The following is a 15552-nucleotide window of genomic DNA, read 5'->3' as shown; positions in this document are numbered from 1 at the left end:
ACTACTACAATTTGGGACGAGAACTTCCTTACACTGACACATCAAAGCTGAGCCACATCTGAATTGATCCTGTTTTTCTTTCTACTAGTTTACTTAATTGATATTTTAATAATTTGTAGTCATCCAGTCTGCTCATTTAATATGATTATGTAATTAATATGTTTCGGTTTGTCATATATTCAAGCACTTTTGCTTACAATGGCAAGCCATATTCTGCAACTGATTTATGATCAATGATATATATTTCTGATTTATTGTCAAAATGCCTTTGTTATATTTACGTCATCATATTATATTGTTATGCAGAAAAAAAAAACCTGAATAAAATCAAAATCTTCACTGTGAAATAGAATAGTTGATAGCTACAATAGATCATGGGCCTGTTCGGCCCATGGGTAATAAGATAATAAGAAATTAAGAAGCCATCTTAACAGAGTATTGGCAAGGATATATGGGTTCAATTTGTAAAATAGTGAAATCACAAAAGAAGATGCATGATAAGTTCATCTCTAGCTGAATCTAGATAATGAAGTCATATAAACAGAGAAATGGTAAGGATGCATGGGTTCAGATATAAGAATATAGGTATCTTTTCATAGAAGTGCAAGATAAAACAAGGTTTAAAACTACACTGCATGATGCTCACTTATTGACATTGGGAATGTTGTCTTTGAGGGAAAAAGCAACCACTTTAAAATATAAATACCAGTTGTGGTAAAAATCTCAAAATGAGGTCGAAAAGAAATCCAATAAAGTGTTTGTATGTATAAATAAAAACATATGTGCCACTTGGCCTGGAAAAAATGAAATTGCTGAGAAATTAGCAAAATAAGCATGGAATTCCATAAGATGTTGGATGCCTTTCCAAGCAATATTAATACACTGTCCCACATATGCCTTTTTGTGTCAGTTATCATCAGAATTATTGGTTTCAACTAAGATTTCATGATTTCACAAAGATGAGTTGATCCCAATGTACCAGATCTAGTTTTATGATAATACATGGTATTCACCTTGATTTTTAAAAGCTTAATTCTCATGAAATAATTGTTTGCTGTAATGACTTTTTTTGCCTTTAAAGTGTTCTAGATGTTATAAAGTAAATCTTCTCTTATTGTCTTCTTTCAGCCAAGACACTGGCTGTGGGGGCCCTATCATTAGAAGTATCAACTGGACCATGTCATAGCAATTGTGATTCACGCCAGTCTGTTTGCTATGGCTGTATATATGCATGCAGTGATCTAAGTGGTGTTTGACAGGGGTTTGTAGGTATACGTACAGGCCATGGGTTAGGTGAGCCAAAGGGGCTTTGAGAGCGCCTAGGTGAGTTAAGTGAGTACATCCCGCCTGACGAGAAAATAAGCTAATTACAGGGTGCTGTTTTAATTTGTTGTGCAAGGAAATCATTCATAAAGCCCGTCTGTTATGACTGCGATGCTAAGGCTTCCACGGAAGTTAGACAGGGTTGGAGACATGAGTGAAGGGGGGGGGTCATATAATCAAAATAAATTACACAAAAAGCTCTATAGCTACAACAGTTTCAGGATATTAGCACAAGAATGTCAAATATTGAAGTAGCATCTTGAAAAGTATATACAACTATAGTTTTCCCCCTCTTTACATTGAAGAAACAAGCATGTTCTTTCAATAATAGTACAAAAACTATATATGTTCAAAATAACCTACACAACAACAATGCTGACAACAGTGAAAAGGAAAAGTATTCAAACAATTACTTATTGCATATTTTCAAACACTTATTTTTCCTTTCCATGCTATTAAAGTAAAAAAAAGTACATGAAATGAGAAATGAATAAATAATCCAAGCATCTTAATTAATTCTTCATATTGGACATCTCTTAAAAAGAAAATTCATAATCCTCAAATTGATTGACACTAATGATGGGAAGTCTATACCCGTTTCATCTAATATCAACTTGGTCTAACGTTATCTAGTCTATACTGTATGTTTAGATAAATTGTCTGTAAACTAAATTTTCTTTTGACAAAGTGCACAATAATGGGAAGAAATAAGTGGATATAAGACCATCTGGGCATTAGAACAAATCAAAGTTAAATCAAGTAAATATTGGATCAAGTGATGTTTGAACCAAATAGTAATTAGACCATATTGATATTAGACCGAGTGAATTTAACAAAGATGGAGTTAGACGATCTGATTAGGCCATATGCCAGTAGACCAAGTGGGTCTAGCCAAGATGGTGTTACACATTCTGAGGATTAGACCATCTGCTAGTAGACCAAATGGGTATTGACCAAGTGAGGTGGAATCAATCAGTAATTAGACCAAACTGATAGTAGACCAAGTGAATTTAATCCTGATGGTGTTAGAAGATCTGATGATTAGACCATCTGCTAGTAGACCAAATGTGTATTGACCAGGTAGGTTGGACCAAACAGTAATTAGACCATAATGATAGTAGACTAAGTGAATCTAATCCTGATGGTGTTAGAAGATCTGATGATTAGACCATCTGCTAGTAGACCAAATGTGTATTGACCAGGTAGGTTGGACCAAACAGTAATTAGACCAAACTGATAGTAGACTAAGTGAATCTAATCCTGATGGTGTTAGAAGATCTGATGATTAGACCATCTGCTAATAGACCAAATGGGTATTGACCAGGGAGGTTGGACCAAACAGTAATTAGACCAAACTGATAGTAGACTAAGTGAATCTAATCCTCGTGGTGTTAGAAGATCTGATGATTAGACCATCTGCTAGTAGACCAAATGGGTATTGACCAAGTGAGGTTGGATCAAACAGTAATTAGACCAAATCGATAGTAGACCAAGTGAATCTAATCCTGATGGTATAGCCCAAGTGGATACAAACCAACACTTCTACATGAATGCTGTTTGCCAAAGAGCGAAGCGCTTCCCATCTAATTTCCTGAGGATCGCGTGAATCACCTTTCCCTTCCATTCTCCTGTTACACTTTCATACTTCTGCTAGAACACCATCAGATGGGGCAAAGCGTAGTTTATATTCACTTAGTGTAAAAGCAGTTGGTCTACTTATTAGATAGGCCAATACACCACGTGGGTCAAATCTTGGTGTAAAAGCAGTTGGTCTACTTATCAGATAGGCTAATACACCACATGGGTCAAATGTTGTTTGAAGGTTTGCATGGTGGCATGTACAATTGCTGATGTGGTTTACGGTACACCATGTGGAGTGTTATAGAAGCAGTGGATAGAAGAAGAGAAGGAAGTGGATAGGCGAGAAAGTGGAGATTTGAGAATAGAGTATTCTTTCTTGAGAATAGTCCTGAAAAGGACTGTAAACCAGAAGGAATGTTGAGTGAGAACAGCTTGAGTAGTAGAGCTGATGAGGAGATGCTGGCTTGCGTCGGCGAGTAGAGATGATGAGTAGTAGAGAGACTCGACGTTTCGGACAGGTTGACTGTCCGTCTTCAGGAGTGAAGACGGACGTGGGTCAAATCTTGGTGTAAAAGCAGTTGGTCTACTTATCAGATACTCTAATACACCACATGGGTCAAATCTTGGTGTAAAAGCAGTAGGTATACTTATCAGATACTCTAATACACCACATGGGTCAAATCTTGGTGTAAAAGCAGTTGGTCTACTTATCAGATAGGCTAATACTCCACATGGGTCAAATCTTGTTGTAAATACAGTTGGTCTACTTATCAGATAGTCTAATACACCACGTGGGTCAAATCTTGGTGTAAAAGCAGTTGGTCTACTTATCAGATAGGCTAATACACCACATGGGTCAAATCCATTTGTCTCAGATCAATTTGGTCTCCTAGTAATTGCATTTGGATTTAAACTATACTTGGTCTAATACAGTTTAGTCTAATGCCCAGATGATCTTATCATTATTATTTTTTTTATATCCCTCCTATGAATATTCATGAGTATTCTAGATAAACGCTTAGTCAATTCACGATCATGTGACAAAGTATAAATTCAGTTAGAAAGCATATTGCTGCAAATAGCTCCGTATAGTTTTTTTCTAGCTCCATATATTTTTCAATATACTATCATGGGGAGAACTGCGCATGCTCCCTGACTTGACCATATCATCGATCCAGATCTCGCTCAAATTATTTACAGACAATCTGAAAAGTCAGTGTAGAATTGGGGCCTGAATTGAGAATTTGCCTGAAAATTTGGGGCATATTTTTATTTCTTTTTTTTACATAATAATAACAATATTATATAGCATTTATGAGGCACTGAATTATCTAGTTGCCTATTCAATGGCACACTATATATTACCCCGGCTGTAGCTCCAGCTGCTAAAGGCGCCTGGTGCGTTCAATGAATTAATCCTGCCGGGTACCCATTCACCTCACCTGGGTCAAGTGCAGCACAATGTGGATAAATTTCTTGCTGAAGGAAAAAAAGCCATGGCTAGGATTCGAACCCGCGACCCTCTGTTTGAAAGACGAGAGTCAGAACCACTAGACCACGATGTGCCCACATACAGTATATCATTGACGGTTTGGTACACTTAAAGAGGTTTGATGATGAATTTTTAAATGTAATCCTCCAACTTTCTTCTGGGCTTCCAAGGTGCAAATCATTATAAAACAAGAGTGTCGCTAAGGCGAGCACATAATACGCCCGTCTGTAACATGGAAAATAGAGCTATTGGTCAAACAAGAAAAGTGGAAGATGGCAACTTCACCTTTGACCTTCTGACCTCAAAATCAATAGAATTGCTTGGATCTATGCTAGTATCATACACACCAAACTACATGAGCCTAGGTTACGTTCAACTAAAGTTATCGCATTAACAAGGACTTCAGAAGGATTAGATGAAAACATGTCACAGTAATCTTGACCTTTGACTTTTTGACCTCTAAATCGATAGGCTTGTTGGGATCCATGCTAGTATCATAACACACCAAATTATATGAGCCTAGGTTAAGTTCAACCAAAGTTATCACGTTTACAAGGACTGCAGAAGGGTACAATGAAAATACATCACTTTGACCTTGACCTTGGACCTTTTGACCTCAAAGTCAACAGGCTTCCTGGGATCCATACTAATATCATACACACCAAATTATATGAGCCTAGGTTAAGTTCAACTTAAAGGTAAATGCTAGTTTTGGTAACGATATTAAAATGAGTTCGTACAGAATCCAATGAAATGACCACCAAAGTGTCTGTTTGTATAAATAAAACGCATGTGCCAAAGGATTCTGGAAGAAATTGCGTAATTGCTGAGAAATCAGCAAATAAGCACAGGATTTGGGTAGAGCGTCGGGCCCGACGCCCTAAGCAATAATAAGACATTGTCCCACGTGCGCTTATCTGTGTTGGGGATCTTCGGTGTGAACATTTTTCAGCGTAGACTTCAAGACTTCACAAATTCAGTTAATTTAACTGTACCAGATCTAGATCCTCCATGATATACTGACAATTAAGCCTTGTTTTACAGACTTTCTCATGAAATCAGTGTTTACTGCAACTACTGGAATTTCTCTTTAAGTTATCGTGTTTATAAGGACTGCAGAAGAGTACAATGAAAAATAATGAAACAGACGGACACCGAGCGTGATACCATAATACGTCCCGTCAAGACGGGCGTATAAAAACCCCTATAATTTCATGACAACCTTCATGCAGCCCTAAACTAAACAAACACATCAATATTTTCATTTCATTTTCATTTTATTGCAACTTGTTGCATTTACATATTAAAACAAAGAAAATACAAAAAATAGAGTACAAAGAACTAACTTGTATTTTACATTACATAATGATTTTAGAAGGTTGCAGGGGTTACCACTATAAGCTAAGCTTGACTGCATGGCAACCCCTGAAAACAATTACAAATTAAATTTAATAAAATTATCTTAATGTAAAAGTGCAGATGCATAATGGGGGGGGGGGGCTCTGAGGAGGGAGCATTATAATGATGAATAAATTCATAAAAACAAGATGCATTTACTCAAAAATAAAAATATATTCTTTCATGAAATCAAAATCATGAATGTGTACTTAAAAGAATAAAAGGTCATACATTCTTACTAAAATTAAAAACTTCAATGGAAAATATCTTGAATTCCTGTCACTACTACCTTTTTATAACATTTTTCCTGGAGAAATTTGTAAACAGGAAGTTGGACACAACAACAGTCACTTTGCTTCCTAATGTGTGAAGTGAGTGAGGAAAGGAACACAATGACAGACTGGAAACTATGTCTTTGGCAATGAACTGAACAACAGATTATTAGTGAATTAACAAACGTGGGGTGAGTCTGACAGACAGCGAGTACCACTGACAACTGTTACAAGCTTCTGAAATCCTTGCATCTGATTGGCTGAGGGTGAGTTTGTCATTGACTATTGGTTTCATGAAAGGCTCCCCAGATGAATCTGGCATCAGGTGAGTTGGCACATCTGTGTAGTGGATGACTAGGACTGGCAAATATTTTGGCTAACCTTGGCATATTGAACTTGTGTTAAGGAAGTAATTACACATGCAGGTATATATAAGAAAGTAGGATTTACTTAAGTTATGTTCTTCTTAGGAGGATGGTTTTTACATTATGAGCTTAAGTTCTGAGTTTTTTGATTGGAGGATGCAAAATGGATCCTTTTAATCAAGGACTTCCTCACATGAGGTTACAAAGTGAAAGTTTAACCAAGATCTATTCAGTATCTCTATACTAAAGACAATTTGCACATTTCATAATACATGCACGCAATTTACGCCCGTATCGTGACGTCTTTCATACACATTAATCCTGAGTGATTGGTCGACAACGGTATAATCAACAACTTACATCAAACACTGTTTCTATATTGAAGTGATTACAAAACTCATTCAAACACGGCAGGTTTTTTGTGGGGTTTTGTAGTTCTCTGCCTACAGATTAATTCCCCCCCCCCTGCAGTTGAGATTCACTTTCACAATATTTCTTCACCTTTTTTTTGCTCTATTGCAGTGTGTGGTATCTAGGTGAAAATTGCTGACCCACAAGGAAAGGTAGGTCTATCGTGATAACGTTGGTGGCATAAAAGTATATGCATAAATCATAGGATAGCAGCATATTTTCCTATCTTTATTCCGCCTGTATATTTCAGCAGGTTCCTTAAAACAAATCTAGTCATAAAGCTTTTTAACAAAAAGGAAATCAGGATATCAAAGAGTTTCATTTGAAAACAAAACCATAATTCCTCCCACGACGAGGTGTTTACCATCATCATTGACATTGATAGCATTAAGAAAATATGCAATAATTCATTCAACTCTAAAAATATACTCAAGAAAATTATTTCCCACATGAATAATTTGGGCACAAATGAGTTTGGAAGACCGTTCAAATTAGTTTGAACTGAACTAATCTACCATCAAACTTGACTCTTCCTCCCACTCAGATTGAATAGTCTCTGATCAAGAATTATTGACTTGTATGCTGTAATTTCCAGAAATATCAACTGTTTACTTGCTACTTATGCAGAGCTGCTGCCATTCTTAGTCACCCACCCCCCGAATCAAAATGGCCCCCTGAAAAGAGATTTTCCACCCCTAAAAATAATAATTTCCAAGAAAAAAAGGGAATACCAACACGAACATTAAAAGCAAACCTGTTGGCCTTTGGCACTTAATCAACATTACTGGCTGGTGGACATATGCACGACTAGAAAGCATGTAAAAATTACACATACAGGGTATGTTACATTGCAAAAATGAGGAATGACAAAAAGGGTATATTTTGAGAAAAGAGGCAAAAATCAATGAAAAAAGGTAACAAGACTTCATAAAGATTAATAATTTTGCATTTAAAAAATCTTTACCCCATATTGGTCTGGATAAAATTCCTTGATTATAGGGTCCCATTTTTTGAGGTTTACTTTTCATGGACTACAATGTATGCAGAAAACATGCAAATCCATTAAATAGGGCATCATTTTGTCAAATAAAAATATAATTTTAGGGTTTGTTTTTTAAAAACCTGTGTTAACGAGTGTGTACAGCTATATAGGCAAGAGTGCCCCCCCCCAGATATATTGCACATGATGTGTGAATGAAACCATGAACCGGAGGAGAGGGTCAAAGGTCATTTCCTTACCTCTGTCAAGACAGTTTCTTGGGCACTTTCTTGAGGCATCCAGCAGGAGGAGGAGGCCAGATTGAAGTCATCCGATGGGACCTTTCCCCCATCCTCATCATCACCCTCGTAAGGAAATTGACCCTGGCTGCCGACGGCACTCTGTGGGACGGTAAACAGGGAAGAGCCAAGATCCAACCAAAGTCTTCGAAACAGATGCTTGTACCCCCCATTAACTAAACACACATTGTCAAATATGATGAAGCACTGGGGATGAATCAAAGTGAATAATAAAGGGAGTATCCGATGGTGATAAAAACTGTCGGTGAGAGGAAATGTATCCTCAGTGAAAGGGTACTAAAAACTGATGAAATTCAATAGTAAAAGCAGTCGACATTAAAAATTCAATAGAATAATTCTCGGGAAAAAGACGGATAAGAGCATGTTTGTTCCCCTCCTAGAACTATCAACAAATATGATTACAAAAATGGAGCACTATTCCATCGGTGATGTGCATAGAGCTAAGATGCATCTCCTGCAATTTTCAACTTTTAACAACTGTTAAATTTTTACAAGATTGACACTGAAATGCAAGTATTTTTATGCGTCACTTGAAATACTGAAAGAAGTTATCTTTTAATTTTGAAAATAATGGAAAACGTTACCATTTGCCTTTAATAATGATGTGAAGTCTTTCCTTTTACCAAGCATTTGAAACTCCCAATAAACATCTAAAATAATGTGAAAATTTGAGAGAACCAACCTGAGAATGAAAATTCCTGTGTTGACTGTTATGCCTTTCACACAGCACGTTGAGGTGGTCAGATAATCGGTCGGTCAGTTCCATGCATGAATCGGCCTGAATGGAACAAAATATTAACATATACATGTATATCAACTCAATGGCTTGACCTTTCAGAACAAGATACAGCAAAATAAGTGAAATCACTTTTATCTATCAGCTTTAACATCATTGTTGACAAAATCGTCATAATTGACAGCACCATTATCATTATTTTCATCATCACCAAGACAATCATTATCATCATCATCTTCATCATCCATCTCCTGATGTTCATCATCATTATCCTCCTCCTCCTCACCATCACCACCACCACAGTCCTTGTATATACCTGCATAGCATCCAAACACCTTCGTCTAAATGTATCATTTGCACTGTGGCTAATGATCTTATGGAGGGATGATTTGATGGAGGGCACTGCAGATTTCATAATGGCTTCTCTCTGTAACAATGAAAAAAAAAATCAAGAATTGTTGTTTCAAAAACATGTATTATCAAATACCCATTATAGGATATTATATCCCTCTTATGAACATTCAGGAGTATTATAAACGATTGGTCAGTTAGTGATCATGTGACAAAGTATAATTTTCAATAGGAAAAACATCACTGCAAACAGCTCTGTATAGTTTTCTTCCAGCTCCGTACATTTTTTGATATACTTTCATGGGGAGAACTGCGCATGCTCACGCTTGATATGCACTCTCAACCTTAAAATGTGCATGCTCCCTGACTTGACCATATCATCGATCCAGATCTCGCTCAAATTATTTACCGACAATCTGAAAAGTCAGTGTAGAATCAGGTCTAGATTATCATGCAGGGAATATAATTCCATGACGGCAATTCATACAGGACACATAAACTGATGGTGAATTAGCATACTAATATTAAGCCGAGTCAAAGTCCAATACCAGAGTCTTAAAAATATGTTAGCCTGCGCAATTAAAAAATTATCTTGAAACTGAGTGCAACTGCAGCAGCGCAGCATGCCTCTCATTAACTGCAGCCGAGTACCGCAGGCAGCCTACCCAGGGACTGGCTGGCATTAGCTCGACAGGCCTAAGACTACTTAGGACTAGGTCCGGCAACGTTAGAATTGGTCTAAATTGGTTGCAAATCAGCAAGGACTAGGTCTACAAGTTAAAGAGGGATATAAAACAAATATATCAGGCGTTTCTTTCAAAAGCATAGTGGGAATTATTAATCTTTGGTTGGATTGGCAATGTAACTATTTTTCCCTCGGGGAAAAATAGTGATTGCCAGTCCAACCTCGGATAATTCCCACTATACTTTCTCAAAGCCTGATATATTTGTATACTATATAAAGTGTTCAGTCAGAATAGTTTCTATTACTGCAGCTGTAAATGCTTTAATATTGTCAACTGGGTGATAGAACACCTGTAGCTCTTTTTTTTCAAGAAAATATCTAATTTCCTTTCATTTTCTATATGTTAGATCTGTTTATTGCACATATTGTTTTCTTTGTTTTATTCTCTCTCTCTCTTATTTCCTTCTTCCTTCTTTCAAATCTCATTATTATTCCTCTAATATATCTTCCCTTTCTCCGATTAGTAATATCAGTTCACCTAAATTTTATCAGATTAGTTAGCATAATTGATATGTTCAATATAGTTAATATAATATATATTAATAAGATTGACTTTAACGATAGTTAATATAATATATATAGTTAATATAATAAGATTGACTGCAATAAGTTGACTGCAATGATTAATATTTTAATAAATACCATTACTAAAATTATTAAGTCATTTCTTGTTCTAGAATCATATAATTCTAGCAGTAATATATGGTGCCACATTTTGCAACGAATAGAATAACATAATAAACAACAGATTATTTTAGAGGTTAAAATGGGCTTAAAATGTCGCTGAAGCAAACATCAAGTCATTGTTCTCACATCTATTGACAGAGTCTATTTGTGATCTATATTTAAAACGGCAGAATAATGGCAATATTCTCACATTTCACGAGCAAGCCTAAAGGAGATGTGCTTGTCTATCAACAACTATTATCAAAATTGACAAAAGCATATTTCTCACAGTCATCCAAGAGGATATCTTACAATTTCCATCCTCATGATTGAAAAATAATTTACTTCCTCACCGAGTCTCTCTCTCTCTGTAAAGAAATAATGAAGTTTCATAATTTCTTTTTTTAAAAACAATTTTCTCAATTTGTTTTATCTCCAGGCAATGGGGTAAGTGACAACATCAACGGTACAGCTTTTAAAATATAATTTAAAAAATGTGGTCTTGTCCCTAAATAATTCAGGTATTTGCTTGAAAATGTTGATATTTTTGCGCATATCTATGATGAAAAGCCAGATAATGCATGTATTCACAGGCACTTGGTCTTTTTTCTAAATATCTTCAAAGAACACTAAAGTTTATAACTGGTCTACTATATATATATCATGTTCTATTACTGTCATTTTGCCCAAATCTAACTCGGTTGAATACCGCTTAGTCTAACTGTTCTTCTTTCATTCTGTCACATGATCAATTGGTCTAGTTGCAACTTTATCTCCATAACGGATATCATCTTATCTAATGACTATTAAGGCTATTATCAGTTTGTCTAATGCAGTGGACTTTAGAGGAAATTAATGTAGCCCTTGTTAAATATGAAACTGTAAATGGTGCAGAGATTAGTAGATTAAAAGGTTTTTAATAATCTGGTCATAGATGGGATCAGACCAAATGGGAGGACACCAAACTGGCATTTTAGAATTGGAAATAATGCAGTAGATTTGGTCCCTCTGGGGTCAGTTTTGTCAATATGACTGGGCATTAGGGTTGTGACAAGAGGTTTGGGAATATTGTAAGGATAAATGCAGGTCATAAAGGCAACCGCACACCTTACGATTGGTCTGCGACTCAATTTTGGAATAAAACGTAATAGAATTTGATGCTAATATTGAGACTTGGAATATCTTACTGTGTAATGTTCAAAATCATCTTACAAATACCCATGTTCAAATCTGTGACTGTGCTATCATCCTTCTTAGAATAAACGCAAATTAAATATCTAGTCATACAGTGTTATATCTTTGTTAAGAACAATTTTCCCCCATATTGGTCTGGGTTTTTCCGATGATCTGTGATTAGGGCTGGTGCAGCATTTCGGCCAATAACGTGCATGATTGCATGGAAGCTTTGGTCATTGAAGCAAATGTCACAGAATCACCGATGCCATCACAAGATGGCAAGAAACCTCAGACCGATGATTACTTCCTCCCATTGTTAATAGGTCCCTGAGGAGGTAGGGGGCAGTGCAACTGCTAATTAGTTGAGGGCTTCAATTGTCTTGTTCCTCCTGATACAACCCACACCAAGAGCATGCCATGGGATCAAGAGGAAGCTGGTCTCATTGCCCCTCCCATCCCCAGAGAATTCCCCCTTCCTCTTTAGATTCTCCAAGGGATGCTTCAACTGTCAATCAGAGTGATTAATTCTGATTGTTGTATAATTAAAAGCATCTTAATTGCAATGTTGTCCTTCGTGGACAGTATATTTTATGCTCATCCTCATCATCATTAAACCTTATCATCATTCAATGGTTGAATTTCACACCACATCAGGTTATAATCTCCTATCAAGTCATTATTTTGGTATACTCTTCAATTATGATCATTTGCATCTCCTTCCTTTCTATGGTAATTCAATTGATGCAGTTCATATGATATCAACTATGTAATTGTATACAGTTCATGTCACTTAATCTTCAGTCCTTGAAGATGGGCTGAATTTGAAACTCAATATCGTGATTCAGGGCCCCGTCTTACAAGGATTTGCAATGATTAAAATCAATCTCAACTTGCTACTGATCCAAATTTATTCAAACAGGAGATGGTAATTTCAAATCAATTGCAAATTGAGTTTGATTTGAATCTATCATATCACTTTGTAAGACAGGGCTCGGATCAGTTTTATTTCCGGGTAACCTCATATCACATGGTAAAAATTAATTTTGTGTCAATACTTTGCGACTCCATTTCTCAAGAGAGAAAGAGAAAGGGAGAGAGAGAGAGAAAGAAAGATAGGGGTAGGAATGAGGATGAGGTGAAACAGGGAATAGGAAGAATTGACTCACATCAACAGAGTCTGGTCACACAACTTGGCAACATAATTACAGGGTGGGGGGGGGGGGCAAAACAAACTTTGCAAATGTACATATTTGAGAGCAATTTACTATCACACATCACAAACACACGATACCCAACAAACAACCAGACCACAATAATAGCCAAATACAAACAAAAGACAGTCTTCAACAGCACTCACTGCAGACCGGTTGCAAATGCAGGATAACTTGATTATGTATGATCATAATTCCACCGCTGCCACCGCGAGCCCAGTCTACAATGATACATCGGAAGTTATGATTGTCAGGTCAGGAAACAGGAAGCAAACTGCCTGCCAATATCTTGGGATTCATATAACCTTGGCATTACACAGCACCCATCAGCATCCTTCATCTCATCATGACCACAGAGAGAGAAAGAGACAGAGTGAGGTTAAAAAGGGATGAAAAATTGTCAGTCATAAATAAAAAATTGCCGAAATCCTCCAAAGTTTTCAAGATAGAAAATTGCCCTGCCTTTATTGATTTCCAGCTCTGTCTTCATGCGCGAACGCCGCCTAATCAGTCTCAGGATATGGATCAATTGCATCGCACTTGAGAGAGAAATAAGGATCCCTAATTTTATCTCTATTACTAAGATTGCAGCTTAACTCGTGGTACTTTAGTCCTGTCGAGATCCGCCGGCAGAGCATTGAAAGCATCCGTTCTACAGCTTGTCACCTCGAGCTGGGTAAAAAAAAACCTAACCCGATAGAAGGTTATCTGCTCATTTCCATTATCTCTGATCAACTCACATCTTTTCTGGCTGGTCGAGATGAGCCGAGGAGCTTGGCCAACGTGTCATGGATAATCTTCTGGATCCTGGAGAGTTGTTGGGTGCAGATGTGAGGAAACTCCTGCCGCACCCGATTCAAGAGATCTTGAGAGGAGGCGGAACCCATGTAAAGTGGAAAAGAAAGTGAAAGATAAACATACATAGAAAGGGGAACTAGACACAAGAAACAAGACAAACTCGCAAATCCAAGCATGTTGGTATCATTTTATCTATATTGCTTTTCTACTGGTGCAATTCTTTAATTTCCATTGGCAATTTATGTTAATAAAACAAGGACTCATGGCAAACAGTCAAATTTCCAAAAGAAAATAGATCTAAGAAAACATAACAAATAGTCACCTCTCCAATATCGAGGTTAGCCGGATTTTTTAAAAAAATAAGACGAAAGAAAACTACTAGGCAAAAGGAAATACAAATCCTGACAAAAAAGTTGATTGTAACCAATAGAGTGAAATTGAACCAGAAATTTGACATGTCCAAAGGACTCAGATGCCCCCGCTTAACGCGATCAGAAATTCATTCAATATGATTGAATGCATATATGATTAACAAATTTAGACCTTTGAAGCAACTCGCATATATAATGAGCTGTGACCTTTGAACTGCAGAGTCCAAATTCAAACTTAGTCTGTATTTTGGCGTCACACCAAATTTTTTTAAAACTCCATTGAATATTTTTCGAGTTATTACATGGAAACCAAGTGAGGGGACGGACGGACAGGGGCAACGCTTACTGCTGCCTCCGGACTTCATCTGCAGGGGCATAATAACCAAAATGGGATAAAATGTTTACAGATATTGCATGAATCTTTAGATTAGCGAGGTAATGACCTTAAAACACATTTTCTGAGCAAAAGGCAAAATGATATAAAATACCATAATATAAAATACAAGTAACAAATGTGAGCAATTAATGAAAATGCACACAACTTTATTAATTGATTCATACACCAGGGAAAACGCTAACTTTGGGGTTTTTTTATGTGTAACTTGTTCAGTCATGCAAAACAATTAATTTGCTAATTCAGGGGCAACTTTTCACAACATATTGCTTTATATCTGCATCACCGGATAAGCTTTAACATTACAGTGAATGGGGATATTCGGAGCTGTTTTTAGCATTTCAGGAGAGGGGGGGGGGGGAGGATGGACCTGATCAGGATGAATATCCATTTGATTCTCCTGTCACAGTCACACCAATGAAACTGACTCCAAACCAATCAAAACCATTACACTATTTCACCTGGGTGACCATTGGTTGGTTTGAAGTACTTTTATTGGTGTAACTGCCCCGGGGGGGGGGGGGGGGGCACTTACATTGATGAGTGGATACCATGCTCGACCAAAAAAAAACATAAAAAGGAAGCCTTTTTCAAGATAGAGCATGTTACGAACATAATTTAATAAGGATGTCAAAAACACTAAAATAATGAAAAAAGGTATCTATTTTCGATAGGAAAACGTGTTTAGGGTCATATTTACGTGGGTATAAAAATCAAGGCTAAAGTGTCTTGTAAAGGATGTACGTTTTGCCTCAAGAGTCAATTAATATATGTGTTTAGAGTACGATTTACGCCGCAAGTGGGGCTGTACTAAACTCAATGATGTAGGTAAAGGTAAAACCGATCATGACAAAACAATTGAAATATCGATGTACTTGTTCAGGGGTTCGGTTCAGGGAATACTTGCCAATAGTATCGTTTTGTTTCCAATTCTTGTTAAGGGTAGGGTTTCACATGCCAATA

General features: G+C 36.8%; 1 protein-coding gene across 1 annotated transcript in view; it reads right to left on the bottom strand.

Annotated features, from left to right (window-relative positions):
• LOC121418203 overlaps nucleotides 1-15552 on the bottom strand; it is a 71788-nt gene that overhangs the window by 4753 nt on the left and 51483 nt on the right. The window contains exons 11-14 of the mRNA XM_041611932.1: nucleotides 13767-13891; nucleotides 9194-9304; nucleotides 8824-8919; nucleotides 8082-8222 (exon numbers count right to left, since the gene is read on the bottom strand). Of these exons, the coding sequence (XP_041467866.1) occupies nucleotides 8082-8222; nucleotides 8824-8919; nucleotides 9194-9304; nucleotides 13767-13891 (473 nt within the window). The remainder of the gene's footprint in view (nucleotides 1-8081; nucleotides 8223-8823; nucleotides 8920-9193; nucleotides 9305-13766; nucleotides 13892-15552) is intronic.

The sequence above is a fragment of the Lytechinus variegatus genome, chromosome 7, assembly GCF_018143015.1.
Source record: "Lytechinus variegatus isolate NC3 chromosome 7, Lvar_3.0, whole genome shotgun sequence".
Lineage (NCBI taxonomy): Eukaryota > Metazoa > Echinodermata > Echinoidea > Temnopleuroida > Toxopneustidae > Lytechinus > Lytechinus variegatus.
Note: the sequence above shows the minus strand (reverse complement) of the source record. Positions and strands in the feature narration are given on the sequence as shown.